At 49.1% G+C, this 21384-nt stretch overlaps 8 protein-coding genes across 9 annotated transcripts; 4 read left to right on the top strand and 4 right to left on the bottom strand.

The window, feature by feature from the left end:
* Window positions 1-280: 280 nt before the first annotated feature.
* Window positions 281-1479, bottom strand: L3040_008342 (uncharacterized protein; the record flags this gene model as incomplete). Its single annotated transcript, XM_007295364.1, has 3 exons — window positions 281-334; window positions 392-899; window positions 950-1479. 3 exons carry the CDS (start codon window positions 1477-1479, stop codon window positions 281-283), a joined length of 1092 nt encoding a protein of 363 aa, XP_007295426.1.
* An 811-nt stretch (window positions 1480-2290) lies between these two features.
* On the bottom strand, window positions 2291-3469 carry L3040_008341 (uncharacterized protein; the record flags this gene model as incomplete). Its single annotated transcript, XM_007295365.2, has 5 exons — window positions 2291-2379; window positions 2477-2490; window positions 2548-2635; window positions 2699-3160; window positions 3277-3469. 5 exons carry the CDS (start codon window positions 3467-3469, stop codon window positions 2291-2293), a joined length of 846 nt encoding a protein of 281 aa, XP_007295427.2.
* Window positions 3470-7261: 3792 nt separating this feature from the next.
* On the top strand, window positions 7262-8238 carry L3040_008340 (uncharacterized protein; the record flags this gene model as incomplete). Its single annotated transcript, XM_066153997.1, has 5 exons — window positions 7262-7321; window positions 7377-7429; window positions 7492-7651; window positions 7711-8015; window positions 8067-8238. The coding sequence occupies 5 exons, from the start codon at window positions 7262-7264 to the stop codon at window positions 8236-8238; spliced, it is 750 nt and encodes a 249-aa protein (XP_066010541.1).
* Window positions 8239-8824: 586 nt separating this feature from the next.
* On the top strand, window positions 8825-10151 carry L3040_008339 (uncharacterized protein; the record flags this gene model as incomplete). Its single annotated transcript, XM_066153996.1, has 2 exons — window positions 8825-9415; window positions 9609-10151. The coding sequence occupies 2 exons, from the start codon at window positions 8825-8827 to the stop codon at window positions 10149-10151; spliced, it is 1134 nt and encodes a 377-aa protein (XP_066010540.1).
* A 1798-nt stretch (window positions 10152-11949) lies between these two features.
* On the top strand, window positions 11950-13092 carry L3040_008338 (uncharacterized protein; the record flags this gene model as incomplete). The annotated part of the gene is made up of 1 exon (XM_007295367.2): window positions 11950-13092. One exon carries the CDS (start codon window positions 11950-11952, stop codon window positions 13090-13092), a length of 1143 nt encoding a protein of 380 aa, XP_007295429.2.
* Window positions 13093-13298: 206 nt separating this feature from the next.
* Window positions 13299-14205, top strand: L3040_008337 (uncharacterized protein; the record flags this gene model as incomplete). Its single annotated transcript, XM_066153994.1, has 4 exons — window positions 13299-13392; window positions 13584-13610; window positions 13767-14026; window positions 14098-14205. The coding sequence occupies 4 exons, from the start codon at window positions 13299-13301 to the stop codon at window positions 14203-14205; spliced, it is 489 nt and encodes a 162-aa protein (XP_066010539.1).
* A 1629-nt stretch (window positions 14206-15834) lies between these two features.
* Window positions 15835-17177, bottom strand: L3040_008336 (uncharacterized protein; the record flags this gene model as incomplete). The annotated part of the gene is made up of 2 exons (XM_007295369.1): window positions 15835-16867; window positions 16999-17177. 2 exons carry the CDS (start codon window positions 17175-17177, stop codon window positions 15835-15837), a joined length of 1212 nt encoding a protein of 403 aa, XP_007295431.1.
* Window positions 17178-17927: 750 nt separating this feature from the next.
* On the bottom strand, window positions 17928-18641 carry L3040_008335 (uncharacterized protein; the record flags this gene model as incomplete). Of its 2 annotated transcripts, none has more annotated exons than XM_007295370.1 (1): window positions 17928-18641. In XM_007295370.1, the coding sequence occupies one exon, from the start codon at window positions 18639-18641 to the stop codon at window positions 17928-17930; it is 714 nt and encodes a 237-aa protein (XP_007295432.1). The 2 variants fall into 2 exon arrangements, with proteins under 2 accessions (XP_007295432.1, XP_066010538.1); XM_066153993.1 differs by having other exon boundaries at window positions 17928-18266.
* Window positions 18642-21384: the final 2743 nt, after the last annotated feature.

Raw genomic sequence — 21384 nt, 5'->3', positions numbered from 1 at the left:
TGATCTCGTCTAAGACGGTATGTTTTCATACTTCAGGTCTGCCAGCACTGAAGAGAATGGTTTAATGCCTGTGGGGTTCGTTCACTCAGTCGTCAATTTCCTGATGCATCGTGCCTACCTACCTACCTAAAGTAGGGATGTAATGTACTCCTTCGTGACTTCGTCTCCGTATCTCAGTAAGTGACCCAAGCCTAGGTCCGACGCCGCCAGAGAGCCCTCCCGTAGTAAAACAAATTGCCCCCCTCCTGAATCCCCAATGCCAGTGAGATAAGAGAAAAATTCAGACTCCCATGGTGAAGTCGTGCTCGATGCCTGGCGTGACACTTGCCATGAACTATCCCAGTAAGATTAGCATACAGAAGCTGAACTTCGCCAAGGACAGTGAACATACCTTCAAGAATACAACCAGGTACTGATCCACCCGAATAGCAACCTCCTCGTCGGAAGCCTCCACATCATGCTGCAATACCTCCCACTCATCATTCCCGTTCCCACCAGCCTTCGCCCCCTCCAAAACAGCCTTCTTATCCTCGACTCCTAAACTCGTCTTGGTGAAATCATCCACCAGGCCTTCCATACCAGCGTCCTTTGCCCCGGGCAGGATCTTGCCTTGCTTGAGTTTCTCGCGGCGGATCTTGAGGGCGGCGTCGGCGCGGTCAAGGAGCGTCTTCATCACGCTTGCGTGTTTGCAAGGGTGTACGGAGGCCATCTTGATATTGTTACTGAAGTAGGGAAAGTCTTCCAGGGTGACGGTCTTGTCTTTGTAGTCGCCTACGATGTCTTCCATCATGAGCTGGGGTGGGAGGGGTTGAGAATTGGAGAGGTAGCCGGAGAGGTAGAGGCGCGGGGTACGGTAGTAGGGGGTATATGCGATGTAAAGGGTGTATGTTCGTCTCGACCTAGAATCTATAAGTCTACTGGGCATGAATGATATGCAGCAAGTACTTACGATTCCGCACCATCTGCCTTAGGATCGCGAATGATAGCCTCCTCGTCATCTTCCTCGTCCTCCATATCCGGAATCTCATCATCATCGTCTTCCCTCTCTCCCATATTCCCACTATCGTCCACAGTCCTAACATCTCTCGCTCGCGCCTCCTGACTCGCAGCCAGGCCACCGGTCCTCAACCACCCATCCTCATCATCGCCCGGTGAGTGTCCATCCGTGATCCTGAAGTCCTCTCCGTCGCCCACCACCGTCTCGTCATGACCGGCGTCGCCAGCAAAGTTATCGTCGAGTCTGCGGTGGCATGGAACACCGCGAGTGACAAGGAACTGCTTGCCCGCAGGCAGATACGACGCGCGCTTCGAGACCGGCGACGCATCGGCCCAGGACCACGTTGGGAACTTGTAGACTAGGTAGTCGCCTGCGGCAACAAACTCTTCGGGAGTGATTTGGCCATTCTGTCGGAAGGTCGAGGTATGGGAGACGGGTGCCCACTCGCGGACTCGGTCGAGGGTGCTGTGGATGAAGTTCATGTTGATACAGTAGCGGGGTCAAAAGGTTGTCTTTGGTTCTCTTTGGGTTCAGGTTTGAGATCGAGTCTGGTCTGCTATCCCGAGGTCGGGACTAGTGATAATGGTCAGGTATATGGATGGGTTCTAGGAGGTTAAGTACTCGGGAGTTTCTGTGACTCGGTGTCTTAGGGAGGGCTTGAGGGACAAAGGCGCGATTCACTTACTGTACTTACAATACAGCCTTGCCCCACCTAGGTAGCATCGATGCCTCCGAGGCGGCGCAGCTACCCGCCACGTGATCAAGTCGCCTGAACGAGTCACAAAGTAATTGTTGTTCAGTCACAGGCACTCAGATGTGGTCGTACAGCAGTGCAACCTCGCTACCATTCCTGTTTCAGAAGCAGTTTGCCATATTATCTGATCATGAAATTCAACAAAGTTGGAAGCGAAGGGGAAGCGAAGGGGAAGCGAGAAGCTCAACGAGCCCCGACTTCATCGCTCTTCTCGAAGGCTTGGACGTCTTCGGCCAGACACTACTCCCCGCTCAGAAGCAACGTTCGCTGCTTCATCCAACGGCGTTCCGGCCCCGATTCACTTGCCACGGACGCCACCCCCTCTTCCTCGCTTAAGACTACGGACCAAAATGCCTGAACAACAACAGCACCTGTGTACCAAGTCGTCCAGCTTTTCGTCAACCCGGCTCAGTTAGATGGTAACTTGACTCTGTCTACTATCGCAATGGCTGGTTTGTGTGCTGCGGAAGTAGCGTCGTCTGTGTGTCCTGGCCATGCGGCTTTTGAGGTTGTTGAGGGGCAATTGACTGTTTCCATTGCTACTTATACCTTGTGCTTGTTGCGCAGGGAGACATTTGGTTTACTCCTGGAGACACGACGTACAGGTACGACAGCCAGGTGGCATATACTGTTCTTACAGATTAGCCAGAGAGCTTTGGCCCTGGATACGGTCCTGATTCTGGGTGGAAAGAGCTGGGACAGTCCTGTCTAGCCTATTAACTAACCCGCTGGAGCATATCTGCTGCGTGGTCAAATGGTTTTCCTGCATCTGGCCTAGCAGAGGGGTGTTCCGTACCCTTCGTGTACATACTTTTCTCTACTTTGTCCAAAGACAAAATATCGAGGAGATGTCGAGAAAGAACCAAATATGTTTCCACTCTGCACTGGAAACACCCATTCCAAAAGAACCGAGTACCTTTACCGTCCCCTCTAAAAATCCTGAATACCCGTCTCCCCGTCCCCTTCCACCTCCCCCGGACTCTCCCCCTCAAACCACTCCTCCTCCCTCTCCCTCATCTCGACCTCATCCTCTTCACCCACCGCTCCGTCCACAACCCCATACTCAAACTCTCCATCCTCGCCCTTCAAAAATCTCACCGTCATCCCAAACACCCACCTCTGCCACCCCTCCTGCCTTGTTTTTGGCACCTCGTCCTCTTCCTCCGGCAATACTTGCCCATCCTTACCCCTCTGATAAGACACAAACGGGACAAAATTCTGCTCCGAAGCGGACTTGGGGAGCATCGACGGAGCAGAAGAGGGGGAAGGGGGGTGCAAGGCGAGGATCTTAGCTTCGGTGCGGTAGAGATCTGCTTCCAGGACGCCGGAGTAGCCTTTGGCTTTGCCGTCTGCTTCGCGCTCCGAGGCGGTTTGGAAGCGACGGATGCAGCGGTCGTAGAGTAATGGATCTATTCGTTCTCGTTACTTTTAAAATTTAACAACTATTGGGATTTGGGAGATGGGAGAGAATGCGGGAGAGACAGTGGTGATATGGCGTGACGTGATTTGATGTGATTTGATGTACCGGCTAGTTCTAGGTCTGGAGATGTGAAATAGGAAGGGTGGCGATCGAGGTAGAGTTTCCGCCGATTTTTGATGCGGATCTTCTGGAGGCTTTCTGCTGATCGGGATCGTGGTCGCGGAATATATCCATGTGAGATTTGAGTTGAGAGGGTGGGTTGATGAGTTGCTGGTCCTGGAGACGGGGAGTCTGGCATTGTGGGTGTTGATGTTGAGGCTGCTCGGGGGGGCGATGGAGGGGTTGAGCCTTGCGGGACCAATCCGCATGGACGTCTTCAGATAAGATCTTGAATACGAGGTATTTGTTTCGGCTGTGGCACTTTGGAAGCCCGTTGCGAGAATATGGCTAGTTGTTGATGCAGAGGATGTGGGTACCCACCACTACTGTACAAGTGTTTCGTCGAGGCGGCAAGCGAGCCTTCAATCCCTCCGAGTCAGGTGAAGCTTTTAATGTCAAAAATCCTACCTACATACTACGTAGATAACGAGATAACGCCTCCCCACGCCTTCTTGAAGATCTGAGCATTAGCTTTTGGGCCAAAAAGAATAAATAAGGCCTTCGTAATAGTTCAGAAGGCTATATCATCGATTCTCGACTTCAAGCTCGGCAAAACGAACATCGTAATTTTTACGAAGTATATTATTGTGCGGAACAGCCATGGTCTAAGGCATGCCTCAAGATCCGCCCAAGCTGGTTGGGTGGAGCAGCTACTACTATCTATGAGGCCTTATTACTCTCCCCCTGATTAGTAGTACATGTCGAAAGTATAATTTCGCAAGGGATCTATCTTGCCACGGCTAAAACGGGATCGATTAAAGCGTCATGAGGCCACAAGGCAAAAACAGGCACACACGCATTGCACAGCCTCTCGGACGCCGAACTTCCGATCATTCTAACCTTAATCAAGTATAGCTTATATTATTCTCGTTCTAACCACTCCGTAAACGATTGACCAATAAATGCGCTTGTAAAATCAGCTAATTCAGCTTCCCATCGACTTAATATTATATTTCGATTTTCCGGCGTTAACGTTTCGCTAAATTCCGATATTTCGAAAAATCGAGTTCGAACTGAATCTAAAGCTTCGCTTGTAATTAATTTAGTTCGAATATCACGTGTAAGGCTCGTAACTTCGTCTTCTTCTACTTCGATAGCACTAATCGTCGAATAAATCTCGTAACCTGATTCGTCGAATTGACGAGCGTATTCTTCTTAATCAACTTCTTCTTCGAAAAATCCAAGTGAATCAGCGTAAATTACGTGCTTGCAAGGGAGCCAATAAGCACGTGCAAAAACGCAATCGCAACGTCCGGATTCCGGTAAGCGAACTTCTTTTCCTAATTCCGCTTGTCGGTATCTCTATATCGACCTTAGCTAGCTAGTAGTAGTAGTAGTAGTAGTTGGGGAAGCTCACCCGTGAACCATGGTTCACGGGCCACTTGGCATGCCTCGCTTAGCATGTCCGCAGTCAAGGGACCCCCAACTTGACAAGTAGACCTATTAGTTAGCTAGTGCACGTGATTCCTTCTAGTCCTATAGAAGGAATCAGCTCCCCTGAATCTTAGGGAGCAGACAGAATTCAGATACCTTATCAACCGAGTGTTTTGCAATTGCAAGTACTTTGACGACCTTACGAAGTTACGAATATATTCCCAATCGCTTGGAAGCAATCCAACACCGCTAGCTCTTCCGCACGCTTAATTTCGTTTAATAAAAGTAATTGCACGGGGTACGGAAAAATTAATAGCCACGGATATTCTAACGTTTGGCTAAGCTTTTTTCGAGACCAATCGTAAGCTAGCTTTCGAGCACGAGCGTCGTATCGATCTGTACATTGCGCTATTACTTTTATTATTTTTGAAAGAGAATACTTCGAATTTTTAGTCAGCTTAGTTATACTTGCTAAAGCTTTAAGCGAGCGATGAAAAGCTTCATTCGGATTGATAGTAAGAACTTAAAGTAATAACGCTGAATATTAGCGTGACGCGTTAGCCTACATTGATAAATTCGCTTCCCATTCGATTCGAATATAATTAGCTTTTTCGGTGGTCGGTGCGTATCGAATAGCGTTATCGATAGATTGTTGAGCGCCAATTAAAGTTCGCCGATTACAAAGTGCAGCTACTAGTGCAGCTCGGGATTTAGCGCAATCTTTACTACCGAGTTTTCGCTTAATCGTACGCATACAATGAACTCTGCAAAGAAGATGAGAAATCTAAATAATTAGCTAGAATTAAAATTATTAAAAGAATACGACTTACTTTTGTTTCTCCATCGATTAAACCCCGAAAAGCTAATCGAAACGCGCGTTGCTCGGCCTCTGAATCGTCGCTAAGTACGTAGCGCAAAACCCACTTCGGTGCTTATCGTTTAAGAACCAATAAGAATTCAGCAATTAATTCACCAAATTCGTGAGACATAAGTGCGTGCGCTATCGCATGCCAAGCACTCCATTGGTCGCGAACCATAATCGTAAAAAGCTTCCATTCTAATTGGTTCGTTTTATGAGTCGAATCGATTAGCGTAAGGTGGCCGAATTTAGTTAAAATCTCTAATCGCGTCGGTAGCGCAAATACAATCCCTTGTCCTCGTTGACCGTCGAGTTCGATTGCATTGATTGGACAGCTAAGCCAGCTAAGCGAATCTAGCGCTTTTAGCGCTTCCTTGGCTTGTACGCTAACGTCGCTTTTAGCCGAAAGCGAAACCTAAAGCGTATTAGGATTGGACGTGCGCTACGCTAAGCCGTTATTAATAACGTCTTGTCGAATAAAATATGCTCCACCTGCTTCTTTAAGCTTTTTTTAAACGTCGGCACGCCCTTTACCGCCGTTTATTGCAATAATTACCGCGGCGGGAGCGTAACCGGACGCCGCTTGCTGTTTCGCTAAGTTTCGAAGGAGTCCATTTCGCTTATTAGCGTCACTTTCGTCTAATGAATGCTCGTGCCGAACTATTTCCGACCGCGCTATTTCTCGTCCATTAGCTGAATGAAATTCAACGTGAGTTTTATATTCTCGTAAAGAAAACGCTACGCTATAGCGAGGTTTAACGCCTTTTTCGGTTCTTTTAATAGTAGCTCCTCGTTGACTAAAAGTAGAAGTCCGAGAAGCATCACGTGCACGCTCGAATCGACACGTGACGTAATAATAAACGTAAGGCTTTGTTGATGTAGGTAGCGATTTATTTCGAAGGGAATAAACGTTATCGATAAGAGGCCAAAATAGCTTATAATCAGCTAAACTAAGTGAAAAAGGTAAAGGTAATGTAAAAAGAATCGAGCGCACGTGCTTAGTATCATGAGGAAAGTTAAGAATAGTTTCCATTTCGCTGAATTTGCTTTAGATCAAACGGTAAAGACTTAGCTTTTATATAAGTAAAATAGCGGAGAAATTAGAGTATAAAATTAAGACTTAAAAATAGCAAAAAAAGTTGCGAAGTTAATACGAAAATAGTGGCGAAGGAAGTGGCGAAGGAAGTGGCGAAGGAAGTGGCGAAGGAAGTGGCGAAGGAAGTGGCGAAGGAAGTGGCGAAGGAGGCTGTGTTATGCGTGTGTGCCTGTTTTTGCCTTGTGGCCTCATGACGCTTTAATCGATCCCGCTAAAACCAATCAACTTGTAAGAATTCAGCCTTGAAAAGCATATTTAGGTCCGTTTTAAGTCTGTGCAATAGAGTTGGCAGGGCTTTGAGCCATTCAGAAACCACCGCTCTATGATTTTTGGGCCTATACTGGGTCCGATATGTACCGCTATTCATGAGGGAAGAGTAAAGTTCTGGCTCACATGACCTTGCCTAAATGGGGCACTAGCGCGTCAAGGTATACGGTACCGGTATACCTATATATTTGTATCGTCAATCCCCTCGATAGAACTCGACAAGTTTCATTCAATCTACAGAATCCCCTCCTACCTCGGTGAACCATTTGCGCCATATATATCCTCCCGGAAAAAAAATATACAACTCTTCTTCACCACCCACTGCTCATCTTCCGATGTCCGTAATCCTTCCCTCCTCGACATCAGACGCCCACACAAAACCCCCATTCATCATCGTAAGCGGCATTCCCAATTTCCGAGATGTCGGTGGCTACCCGATCTCCTCTCCAGCCGACCACTCCATCCGCAGAGAGGTCATCTACCGCTGCGCAGACCCGTTCAAAGTAACCGAGGCTGGCCTCTCTACTATCCGAAAATTGGGTATCACGCACATCTATGATTTAAGGTCGAACAAGGAGATTGAGAGGAATCGGGTGGCGGGGGTGGGCGGGAATGTGGAGTGGGAGGGATGTGAGAGGGTTTCTGTGCCGGTGTTTGAGGGTCAGAGTTTTAGTCCTGAGGCACTGCCTGGGAGGTGTAAAGATTACGCTAGCGGGAGTGCTGAGGTAAGTTCCCATATAACAGAATTGTCAGATTGAAAGAGTATTGACTGATGTGTGAGTAGGGGTTCACACGTGCCTACGGTGAGATTCTGAACGGTGCACCGAAGTCGTATAGGACTATCTTGTTGCATCTTGCGTATGAGCCTGAGAAACCTCTCCTTGTTCATTGTACGGCTGGAAAGGATAGAACGGGCGTTTTCTGTGCTTTAGTCCTGTCGCTCTGCGGAGTTGACGATGAGCTCGTGGCCTATGAGTACAGTTTAACGGATTTGGGTTTAACGAAGGAGTGGAAGGAGGCTGCAACCGCCCATTTGATGGGGAATACTGCTCTGAATGTTGAAGAGGCAAAGAATGTGTTATCGTCAAAGTAAGTTGTGTTCTAGAATCTGATATGGAGCCGGACTGATGTGCTGGACAGAGCTGAGAATATGATATCGACTCTGAAGATGATAAGAGAGAAGTTTGGAGGCCCTGAAAGCTACGTTATGGAGATGTGTGGTTTGACGAGGGAAGAGGTTGAAAAAATAAAAAAGAATCTCATCGTGGAGGAGCCGGCTGTGCATTTAAGGGCACAGTCTATAGACAAGTAATGTCTACTGCATCATCGACATCGTCACTTAGACAATACCCTTTAAGCTAGATCATAACATCCCCCCTATCAAGTCCACTTCATCTATGAAGCAGATATTTTCCAGTGCGGGGAATACATCACCGCCGCAACACAACAGCGTCCACCTCCCGCTGGGTTCCTACCTCATTGAGTTTAACGAGACTGTCTCCGTTCTGGACGTCAAGGGCCTGCTGTTTGTGCATAGCTCTCTATCCAGGTACGGAGCGCTGCTGTATGTGAGTGCTTTGGGTATAAAGGGGCTGTTAGGGGGCTCTTGCAGATTTTAAAACCGTTCGGCTTGCAGTTGTACCGGTATAGAGATGCTAGGTTGGGACAGATTACTCTTCATATGAGATAAGTGGATCAAGAGGTTTGGAAAGTATCAGAGCCACGTGATAAAGCACAGTCGGCACATGACTACACACTAGGCGAAGATGTGGGACACGCAAAATTTTCAGAGCCTGTCCTTATTAAGTAGCTCATCCATCTCTTCGCAGTCCACCTTGCGTCTAACAAAACCCTCCTGGTGAGCAATTGTGACCTCACCTCAATTGGGTCACATCACCATGCTACCTACAATCCGATGCACAGCTTCGTTTCCCTCAGCGTCTTGTGTAAAACAACTGTGCAGAGCTGGATCTTCGTCACGATCTTTCTCTACATCACAACGACATGAGCAACGAATGACGCGGGCTCGACGTGGCCTATTCCGCTGGCTGGGAACACAAGGCGCGAATTTCTTGAACCCGCTGAAAAACTCGACGAACTATATGGGCGCATACAATGCCCAGGGTCAATTGAAACGTGTGGTCGAGGCCCAGGCTGAGAAGCAGAAAGAAAAGGAAGATGAGGAAGCCAGAGCTGTCAAGGATGGTAAGCCTATCCTCACCGAGGCTCAGGAGGCTCCGGAGGGCGAAGACAAAAAGACCACGGCGGCGTTACCACCGGAGACCAGCAGAGATTTGATACCATACCCGTGGAACCGGAGTTTCGTCAGCCAGCCTGTGCTAGGTGGAATGGTGAAAGAGGTGATCTGGTTTCGCATAATGCACGAGGGTAAGACTGTCCGAGAGGTCAGCGCCGAGTTTGGTGTTGAGATGAGCCGTGTGGGAGCTGTTGTCCGACTGAAGGAGATTGAGAAAGAATGGGAAAGAATAGTAAGTTGCCTGAACATTTCATTGTCTCGTCGCCAACACTCCATATGATGATCTATAAAAATTCGATTAGTCTTCAAGACAACTACATGGTTACAAAGTTTACGCATGCGAGCCTCTCTGATTACAGTGTTGCCTTCCACCATGAGCATCCAACAGCTTTGGAGGTTTCTGCTAACTCTTCTTACTTTTAAAGGGCAAACCTCTCGCCAATGCATACGATCATGCAATAGCGAAAATGCTGCCGAAAACCCTCCTAGCTGGTCAGGGCGAGAAGATCAATAAACACGAGACTATTAACGACTTGCCGGTACACAGAGCGACCGGGCAACAGATATTCCACCCTACCTCCGAGTCGAGGCACTTCACTCGTGCAGATGCAGCCAAGGTCTTCGATAAGAAGCTGCTGCCGGCCGACGACCGAGTTCCACATCCCGAACTCGCGATCATTCAAAAGGAGTTCCTTCAGGAGCTTACGCGTGAGGAGCGAGAAGTGAACGCGAAGGCCAGGAAAGAAGCAGAGATCAAGAAGATGGCGACTGCTGCTGCTCACAAGGCCAAGAAGGCAGCCGCCGTCAAGAAGGTTGACACTGGGAGATGGGAATTCCACTTCACTGAGGTCAATGTTGACGAGGCTGGCAAGACCGGAAGAGGCCACAAGGCTACGGGCTGGAGATATGGAGTCCCATTGATGGACAGGAGTCGCGGACAGATCAAGATACCCACCAGTGTCCAATGATAACTGTACACTGTAATGTGTAGTATAGAGGAAATTTGCTGGATTTAGCGCATGGAACATCGGCGTCGGTGGGCCTGGATGTATTGACTATGTTGTCATGCTACTGTACAATTCAAGAGGAGAAGAATTCTGCTTCTTCAGAACGTCTAACGTCTAGTTGGGTTGAAGTCTGATGCCCCAACGTCTACCTGACATGTGTAAAGCTTGGCGGGTAGACTCCTGGAGATGGTGAGTGGGTATGTACACGGCAACTTCTTCTCTGGCCGAGCGTTCAGGACCTGCCAGTGAGCATACCGGTATAGCAAAGGATGCAGGTTCAAGGGATTCAGTCTTGGGACAAAGTGAGTGATGGCTATCTTGAAAAATGCTCGAGTGCGAGCTCGAGCTTTTCATTCCTCGGCCTCGGGAATGATGAGGGGCAGGCTGAATGAGGAAATGCCTGACTTGCTTGCCCGACTCGGGTGGGTAAAGGACCCACCCACCCACTTGTGAATCATGAATTCATAGCGGGATTGGATGGTGGCATGTGTGGAGATTGTATGTATATGTATGTGTGGATATTGTATATATATAAGTATGTGTGTATGTGTGTATGTGTGTATGTGTGTATATATATATATGTGCGCATGTGTGTATGTATGTATGTGTGTATCTATGTACCTACCTACCTATGTACCTATGTAACCCGAAAGAGAACAAGAGCCAAAACCCGAGTGGAGAACAAGGCCCAAATCCGTGGAGGGTTCATCCTCCGCTGTGCCGCCCGTCATCTTCGTCTTTCTTCCTTCGGCCTAAACAAAAACAAAATGGCGCCAAGCCCCAACCCGCGCGAACCCTTGCTAGAAGAGGCGGGTAGCCCGAGTAGTACTAGCGTAACCCCTAGCGCGCCTTCCGTTCTCACGCATACAAATACCTCTGCCCCAACTGGCCGAAATGGCAGGAACGACGCAACACAATTCGAAACTGAACACCTCATCATCACCACCACCACCACCACCACCACCACCACCAACATCACCACCACCACACCCCGCCCTCCTCCTCAACCACCAACCTCCACCTCAACGCACAACAATTCCCCTTTGACCGTAACAATCTCCTCGACCACTGCTGCATTACAGAGATTACGGAACGGAACAGAAAGGCTGAGAAGATGTCGGACAAGGAATTTGGCAGTGAGTTATCGCGATTTTTCTTTCAGTTGCATGTTCGTTATTTAATCCTTCATGTTTCCAGAGCACGTGAACGCGTGACTGCTGTTCTGGATGATCTTTTTTTTTCTCCTCCTCTCCCCTTCGGAGGTCCGTCCTCGATCAGGATCTGGATCTGCATCTGGATCCGGATCTGGATCTTGCGCCAGAGGGAAAAAAAAAATTAAATTAAATTGGTCTAGCGGGCACCTTCCTTTTCCGCTGCCAGTGCGGCTCCGCTCCGCGTGAACTTGAACTTGAAATGTTTTTATTTCTCTTCTCCCTTTACCCTTCTTCACATTTCACACTTCACCCTCCACCCTCCACCCTTCACCCTTCACCCTTCACCCTTCACCCCCAACCTCCTAAATCCAACGTCCAACTCCAAACCTTCCACCTCCAACCCAGCCTGCTCCTATCAATCATCAATTATCCACGCGTTTGGCCTATCGAATCCAGAAGTCCATCATTCACACACTGCACCACCAGGAACGGCCGCCACCGCTGCGGCAACCACGACCGCGACGGCTACCCCGACCTCGAACTCAAAATCGACTCCAAAGCCGACGCCGGCGGCTACGGAAGACGAGAAACCAGCGAGACTCGGCATGTCGCTGCGTGCACGGCCCGAAACCGTCTTTCCCGGCATGGACGTGTTCAAGTCCAAAGCGCCGCCCAAGGTGAAAAAGAGCCGAGTTCCCGCCAAGGCGAAATCCTACAGCGAGGACGACTTGGGCGGCATCGTGTATCCCGGAATGGGCCTGTTCGACTCGGCCACGGCAGAGATGAAGTGGCTCCGGAACCAGCCGAAAAATCCGAAACTGCTACAGGCCCTCATCGCGACGTCGCTGCAGGTCAGGTGTCCGGATCCCGAATTGTCGGTTTGGGATATCAACGATGGTCTGAAGAACTCGGGCTCCGCCTCTAAGCCGCAACCGCAACGCCAACCCCATCCCCAACCCTCAGGCATCATCTCGAAGCCGCAACCCCAACGCTCAACCATCATATCCAAGCCGCAATTGCAATTCTCGGGCATCAATTCCAAACCGCTACCTCAATCATCAGGCGTCACGTCCAAGCCGCAACCTCAATTCCCGGGCGCCATGTCCAAGCCGCCTCCTCAAACACCTCGTCAGATTCAAAACCCACCGCCGCCAGCACCATCACACCCCACGCTCTATCACTCCTCGTTCGCACCTCCCACCAAGATCATAACTCCTCAGGCCACAAAAGAAGTGAAGCTGCCACCTACCGAGACTCTTCCCGTCGAGCCCGCACCCGTCGAAGCTCTCTTCCCTCCTTCGCTCTTCCATCAAATGCGGATCTCTGCGCCAGAAGATGAAGACGAAGCTACAGCTAAGCCAGTACCAAGAGTTCGACCAGTGATCGGGCGTCGCTGTCTGGTCTGCAACATCAACCTCATCAACTCGCCCAGCGGTGATTATCGTATGACCTGCTTCCGCTGTAAATTCGCCGAGAGGTTCAACACACTCCCTCCCTTGGCAGAAGGAACGCGATTTTGCGACAAAGAGCTCCACCACATCCCAATTTATGCGATTGACTGCCCTCGATGCCGTCACGAGGTCCCGGATGGCAATATTGATGCTTCCGTTCGCGGTGACCACTACTCCACCGTCATCAAATTTGATAAAGTCCTCAACTCTGGGGAGGAGGAAAAGCCCTTCATCAAGGTGTGGACTTTCGGTCACGGGATCAAGGTCGACCCTCAGATTGAGTACGGGCTAGAATAATGGGGCGAAAACAGCCAACGGGAGCTGGGGGAGATGGTTTGATTGTTTTGGGGTGGCCAGTGGAAATGGCACATGTTTCATGCATCTCGGGTCTGCATGCGGTGGACCCAACGCACTCAAATTGTAGTCGGTGCTCCACTGAGTCTCACCCGGAAGGACACCAATCTTCTGACTTTGCAATGGTCAGTCAACCTTGCTCTTCGATAATGTCCTCCTTTCCCAGGATGGCTCTTCTGTCGCCGCTTGTGTTGCCTCCACATCGGAAGCCCACTTCTGATGATATGGACCCTGCAGTACGGGGTACATACGTCCTCTGAAGAGTCCATCCTTTCAGGACAGCGGACCAATGCAAACCTGACAGATTCTGCGTCGCTGGCGATCCTCTTCCTTCTCATTTGAAGGAGTCTGCACCTTTTCATACTTTCTTTTCGTCACTCTATGCGGTCGTCTGCCCATGGTACGTGACCATTTACTAAATTTGGCTCTTCTAGGCAACGATGACCTTTCTCTCCCGAAAGGTAAATATTCCCTACATCTTCCAACCATCACCTTGGCCATGACCGTCAACAACGTGCTACAACATCTCAGATGCAGCAGCAGTAGATGCCCGGCTCTAGGCTTCTCGCCGAGGCTTAGGGTTCTTCTATCGACGTTTGCATACTAACATCTCATAGCTACTGTTCAAAAGATCGTCGGTGAAATCCTCGCGAGCTCTCCAGGAATGGGCCTAACCAAAGACGCCCGCGATCTCCTCATTGAATGTTGCGTCGAATTTATTACTCTCATCTCCTCCGAGGCCAACGAAATCAGCGAGCAAGAGAGCAAGAAGACCATCGCCTGCGAGCACATCACTAAAGCCCTCGAGCAACTGGGCTTTGGAGACTACGTACACGGTATTATGGAGGTGGCTAATGAGTACAAGGAGCAGCTGAAGGTATTTTTTCCCCTTCCGAATCTCCCCTTACACTAGCATCAAACACTGACACAAACACTGACAATCCACAGGGTCGCGAGAAGAAAGCCAACAAGCTCGAGCAAAGCGGTCTCTCGACTGAACAACTCCTGGCTATGCAAGAGGCTGCTTTCAAAGACGCTGCGCAACGACACGGGTGAATATTCCGCGTGCTTTTTTCACCTTTTGATTCTGTTCTCGGTCTTCGTTTGAATTGGGGAGGGTCATGGTTTTTCATGGCGTTTGGCTGGGTTTAATGTGCTTTTTCCATGTGTGAAGGGGTAAATGTATCATCCCGCGGGGAGGCAGATCAGATAGTTAATGCTATTGTGTTTTGATTTTTCCACTTAGTGATTGATGCGAATTTGATTTTGACACCGTGACACATAGCGTGTGAGCTATATCTGCGCGACCAACAATTCTGGTCGGTCATCTAGGATACCCGGTAAGCTAGGTAGGCCAAGCGAATTAGTAGTAGTGGTAGTATTCTATTCCGATTCTGTGTTTGTGTATGTATATGTATATATGTATGTGTATGTATGCGTCGGGGTAGGTACGGTAGGTAGGTAGGGTTTCCTTTACATACCTTACCTCTCTTTTTACCTTCCTTTATCCGCAACTTTACTTTCACCTCCCACCCTCCCTCCTTCCCTCCCTCCCTCCCTTCCCTACTTTGTATACTACTACGTAAATGAAGCAAGCAAGAAATCGCCCCCTTCCCTTCCCTTCCCTTCCCTGTCTGTTTGTTCTAAATAAGACTTGATCTTATTTCTGTTATATTTACTTATTTATTTACTTATTTACTTATTTACTTACTTATTTACTTATCCTTCTTTTTTTTTTTTTCTTTTTCTTTTCTTTTTCTTTCTTTTTCTTTCTTTTTCTTTCTTTTTCTTTCTTTTTCTTTCTGTTTCTTTCTGTTTCTTTCTGTTTCTTTCTTTTTCTTTCTTTTTCTTTCTTTTTCTTTCTTTTTCTTTCTTTTTCTTTCTTTTTCTTTCTTTTTCTTTCTTTTTCTTTCTTTTTCTTTCTTTTTCTTTCTTTTTCTTTCTTTTTCTTTCTTTTTCTTTCTTTTTCTTTCTTTTTCTTTCTTTTTCTTTCTTTTTCTTTCTTTTTCTTTCTTTTTCTTTCTTTTTCTTTTCTTTTTCTTTCTTTCTTTCTTTTTCTTATTTTCTTTTCTTTTTTTTAAAAAAAAAGCAAGAAGAAGAATGATGATGATGATGATGATGATAATAATGGTTGTGGAGAGATGCTGCTAGTTAGTGTTATTGTTAGTGTTATTGTTATTGTTATTGTCGTGCGCTGCTTTGGTTGGATTCATGGCTGCGGGGGGGGGGGAAGGAGGGGGCGGGGTATTATTATTATTATAGAGTGTGTGTATATATATACCTATACATGTATGTGTATATATATGTATATATATGTATATATGTATCTAGGTGGATAGGTGAGTAGGTAAGTAGGTGAGTAGGTGAGTAAACAGAGGAGTGAATGGGTGAGTGAATGGTTGAGTAAGTGAGTGAGTGATAACGACCAATTGGACTGACTGTCCCTATGTACTTCGCTTCGTCCGTATGTACACCATGGCAGGACGGACGTGTGGTTGGGTATTGGCTTTGCTTTGCGTTATGGTCTTTTCGACTTCTTATCTATATGACTTGCCTTTTGTAAGGGTATCCATCTGTCTGCTTGAGCCCTCTCTTGCGTCGTCGTTGAGGAGTCCACGCAGGAAAATATGAGTATGGTAGTCTTTCGTGTGTTTTTCTTTCGTACCCTACTCTCTCTACTCTACGCTATGTATCACCATATATAAATACGCCCTTGCCGGCCCGGAACCCGCCCAGCGTGCCTTGCACGGCGTCCTTCAGCACGCTCTCCTCGGTGGCCCAATTCCACTGTAGCTCCTGCACGGGTATATCCCTGAATTTGCCCTCCCTCGTCAGACTCAAGATCTCCTCCACCGTCTCCTTCTTCGCCGCGGGGTTCGCGTTGCTCCACCTGCTGACCCAGTACCCGCTGAACTTGACGTCCTTGAATATCAGGGCCCCAGTCGGTAGCAGCACCGGCTGCTTCGACATGGCCCCGTACGTGACCAAGTGGCCCGAGTCGCTCAGGCACTTGACGAGCGCCGCCGTCGGCTTGCCTCCTACGCAGTTGAGACCCAACCTGACTCTCTCGCCAGAAGTCCACTCCTTCACCTGCTCCGTGAAGCTTTTACTCATGAGTTCCGCCTCCGTAACGACATGCGTGCCACCTAGCGATAGCAGCTCGTCCTTCATGGCCTGCGTCGCGACTGCGTCGGGACGCTCTCGGATCACGTTTATGCTGCGCAACCCCCACTCCCGGCCCAGCTGGATCGCGGCCCTACCGACGCCGCTGTTCGCCCCGTTCTGCACGAACCAGTTGCCAGGGCGCAGCGTCTCAAAGTCTCGCAGCATGCGGTACGCCGTGCATGGGTTCACGCTCACGGTGCCGACTTGGATTGGGCTGAGCCCGGCCTTATCCTCTATCTTGATGACGTCCTTTTCCGTGGCGAGGGCGTGTGTGCGCCAGGTGCCGAAGTTGGTCGAGGACATTATCACCCAATCGCCTTTCTGGAGGGGGGAGGATTTCGAGAGGGAGGACCCGACGGCTTGGACTTCGAAACAGCCTTCGTTGCCAGCGACGGCAGAGGGCGAGGAGGTGCCTAGCATGGAGGTGAAGGGCGGTTTAGAGGGGTAGACGCCTTGAACCTGGTTTATATCTGCGGGGTTGATGGGAGTTGCGAGGGTGCGGAGGAGGAGGGCGTTGGGTGGGAGGGAGGGCGAGATGGAGTGGGTGTGTAGTCTACGCAGAGATGATTGTTAGCCATTGACTTTTATAATACTGTATTGACAATGATAGAAGGAATTGAGGAAGAGGAAGACGAAATGGAAGTGGGAATGGAAATGGAAATGGAAATGAAAAGAGGAGTTTACGAGAGCACATCAGACGGCTCCCCGTATTTCGAGTACACGAGGGCTTTGGCTTGTGTATATCCATACGGACCGGACTTCCACCTCCGGCACGTCGATGGCACGTTGTTCGACGGCACCAATGCGCGCCGTAGACCTGGAGCCAAGCCGCAGCTTGCCCGTAATATTCGTGGTGTCGACATGGCGCGCAATGTGGGATGGCGGATGGGAGAGAAGTGAAGATATATTATATATTCAGGGAGCTTGTTTGAGCTATGACGTTCGCGTTGGCAGTTGAGGCCGGCAGGGGGCCGGTTTACTTAATGCCCAAGCAGTAGCATGCAGCATGCACGTTGGCCCTGCATGTTTTGAACTCCGTGGACGGTGGAGAACGTTGTGAGGATTGGGTGATGTTCGCAAGGGACTGGGACAGGGACTGCTGAAGTCCGGGGAAGACGACTTCGCACGAGGACTACCTAGGTACTTAACGTGACGCAGAAATACAAATAACTCTTTCGTCTTCATATCCTGAGAGGACAGGATGTGTGATGGTATGGTGTAGAGTTGAATAGACTAAAATCAGTTGAGATACCATCTGGCTCTTGAAATCTGGTACACCTAACTGAGGGAAGGTTGAGGTGCAGATGTTCTCAGTTCGTGCTCGGTACAGTAGCAAATAACTTAGATATTGTGAAGCCATCCAGAACATACAACCAGGCAATCATTACAGAATACGCCTGGCAAGAGGCGACCTACCCAGTATTCGATATCGAAACACCAAAAAGGAGCGGTATTGCTGCTCACTATCGAGCCGGGTATCTCGGTTTTCGGTCTCTGTCTCGTTCCCCCTCCCCCTCTCAACATCGAATCGTAAGCCATACCAGCATTCAGTTACGTGTCAACAATCCAGCCATGGTGACGTAGCAGTATCCAACCAGCAGTATCACCTCTCTCTACTTGATATTCTTGAACATGTCCTCCCCCAGACTGCCTCCATCATCCCTCGTCATCAACTCTGGCAGCTTCGGCGGCGGGGGTCCCTTTCTCGTCACCGGGGCCGACTGAGGCTGCAAAATCGTCTTCTCGTCTTCGTATATGGCTGGCTGACGCTGCATACTCGTCTTCTTGTCTTCATAGATCACACTCGTCCTCCGACTCGACCCTCCCAACCGTTTGAACCAGCTCCCGCTCTTCTTCTTCGCCAGACTCGGCCGCTGGCTCGCGAAGCTCATCGCGCTCTCAGGGCGCTTTATGCTCACCAGATCCTCATGCGATGCGTTCGAGTCGTCCATACCGTCAGCGTAATTGGCGTTGAGCTCCTTACGTGGCAGGAAGCGGCGGACGCTGCCCGGCTTCGTCGACGCCGGGCTCATGGGCGGCGTCTCTATGTTATAGTTTGTTTGCCTGCGTCCATCGTACATGCCGTCGCCGCTATCTTTGTGCGTGTCTGGCGAGGATTGGCCGTTCGTCGTCATGGAGGTTAAGGACCCCGGCGCTGGTAAGGTGGTGGCGGCGGCAGTTTCTTTTGACACAGGAACATGCTGAGGCTGCTCTTCGATGGGCGAGTCCGGGGGAGGAGGGATGTCGGTGCCATCTGTGAGGGAGAAGTTCAGGGGCTTGAGCTGTGGGAGCTCGAATCGCCCTGGGAGCTTGCCGTTGGCCGGCATATTTTGTATGGGGGGGTTTTTTTTTTGCGGTGGGAAGCGTATCGAGCGGTGTCTTAGTCTCGAAGGCACCTTCAAATTCGCAGCGCGCCGAGTGTTCGCACTCCCGCTGCAGAAAGATCGAAAGGGAGGAGATAGAAGACGCAATTCGTGGTGCCGGCAGAGTAGCAAATCGTGCTGCAGAGTATCTGGGGGGGGGGGGTGAGGTTCTTGGCTCGTGCCGGTGCCTCTTTGGAAAGTTGTCAAGTTATTTCAATAAATAATAATTGTACCAGGGAAGCAAGCAAAGGTGCCGGGTTGATAAGGTATGAAATTATTCTCGTGCGGATGTTGAGGGTCAAGACGAAATGCAATTGAGGGACTGCAGAGGTAGGACAACAACAGTATGTATATAGGAAGTCGGTAGAGAAGGACGGGATACGGCGAAAATTGTTTGCGGAGGAAGATCTCTGCTGCTGGAGCTCGGCCTAATTTGTTTTCTGGGGCGTCTTCCAATCAGAGTCTCTCCCAGCAAACACCAACGAGCAAACGCAAGGAGGTGGATTGCTGGACCGTGGAGGGTCGACTCCGGCTCATCGATAGGGGGTGGGTGGGCCTGATAACTTTCTGAGCTGTCTCCGCACATACATCTATTTATAACAAAGTACAAAGTACAAAGTATAATCGATCATTGCTCTTGATATACCGGTACCGTATATATGGCATTTCAATATGCGTATCATCTAATTGTATATCATTTAGAATGGCCGGTACCTCTCGTCCTATCCAATCAGCCAGCAACACTCAGCTATACAGCCTCTGGGCAAAGGTACACATATATACCGGTACATAATATCTGTAATCTATCCATGCCATGCTGCCTGTGAAAGGAAGGCCATGCCAACTTATGTTTAGAATCCAGTTGACTTGACTCTCCCTCTAATCTCGAGTTATATTCCCTCGTACCCCCCGCATCAACGCCCTCCAGAGGACTCCAGAGGAAGGATCAGTATTACTGGGAGCTATCGATGACAGAAGTATTTGTCATTAAAACTGGCGACATGTAATCAGATACCGCAGCAGCAAATCAGTACGAAAATGCGCACGGTGTGAGTACAATAGAAGATTTGAAACAAACGAGGAAATGGTCCAAGATCGCGCAAAGGTTCGGAGCAAGGTTCTGCAGCGGAAGCGGTGGCTAGACGATGAGTAGAACGAACTGCTGGCGAGGCACAATGTGAGAGATAGATACTTGGGCTGAACTCAATTCGAAAATTCGGATGAGGCGTTCAATTACAAAGTTATTATTACAATCCTGAAGGAGTTCCGCTACCAAAATAGGAATCACAACATATTTTGAGATGGAGAGGAGCAAGCTCCTCGAGGAAGAAAACAATACTAGAAGTACGTAGTCAGCTGACTTCGCGACTCCTCGCCTCACCTCTGCTAAGCGATTGAAAAAGAAGTGAGAAAGAAATCGCTTACTCTGTGAAGCTAACTACCGGCAACTTGAACTTCAACCGGGCTTCGGGGCGGTGGTTCAGCGGCTTGCATGGTTGAACTACCGCCCCATTCACCGGTTGGCGACAAGCCGGAACCTCACAATAGTAACGTCGCAACGTTGTGGGGTTCCGGCCCGAACGACTCACTATCGTAGTTCGGGAAACTCATTAGGTTGAGTTTGTAAGCTGGAACCTTGTAACATCCCGTTGTTACGAGCTTCCAGCTGAGTTTTGGCGTTTGATATACCGGTATCACGCAATACTAGGTACGGCTGACCCCGGTCTGGCCTCGATATCAGTCGTCATGCGACTTTAGCGCAGCCATGTATTACGTTGGCCACGGCGGTTTGACTCTCTTTCTGGCTTCCTTTCCTTGGACGAAAGAATCCCCTCTCACTGCGATCCATCCTATCTGCAGGGGAAGGGCGCAGATGATAGTAGCTTTTGCTGCACCACTTTGAATTGCTTTCTGGGTCTGTCTTGTATGTAACTCCTTAGCTTAGCACGTCGCCGTACCCCATGAGAGGTCCCAGGGCGGCAGGCTTCGCCTGCTACCCGCCCGACGTAAATAGATACAACAACAACAACAACAACAATACAATACTAGGTACTCACCCGCGCGGTTTGACGAGGTTACGAACGAGGTGGAGGAAGGAAGATGAAAAGAATATTATTCAACACCAATCCCAGCATTCTATCAAGAGTGCAACAGCGCTTCTCGCAAACTCTCCCCTTCACAAACCAACATCGGGAAAAAAAAAAAAAAAAAAAAAAAAAAAAAAAAAAAAAAAAAAAAAAAAAAAAAAAAAAAAAAAAAAAAAAAAAAAAAAAAAAAAAAAAAAAAAAAAAAAAAAAAAAAAAAAAAAAAAAAAAACCAGTTCCTAGATTTCGACGCCCTGAACCCGACAACTATCCAGCCGTAACAGCACTGCAGGGAAACGGCAGATATAGGGCTATCCACGATCTACGCCAGTCCTCGAACACGTACCCCTCGACGTCTTCTTCCGCACCGCGGAGGCACTGCTAAAAGCCGAGCAGCAGGGAGGAAGATACCTCGTTCTGACGAATATGCACGCTGAGATGGGGAGCCGGAGCCGAGCTGGGTTTGTGGATACTGACACGAAAGAGAAGGTGCAGGGCACGAGTTTTGTGTATGGAGTTGAGAATGTGGTGGGGGAAGCCGGGAGGTGGGGTGCTAGGCTTGTTGAGGCTGTGGGGGAGACGGCGCTTGAGGAGGAAAGGTTTAGGTAAAGTGGTTCATGAGG

Source organism: Drepanopeziza brunnea (genome assembly GCF_022702325.1).
Source record: "Drepanopeziza brunnea f. sp. 'multigermtubi' strain 214-2 chromosome Unknown ctg15, whole genome shotgun sequence".
NCBI lineage: Eukaryota > Fungi > Ascomycota > Leotiomycetes > Helotiales > Drepanopezizaceae > Drepanopeziza > Drepanopeziza brunnea.
This window is presented reverse-complemented; position numbering and strand designations above follow the sequence as displayed.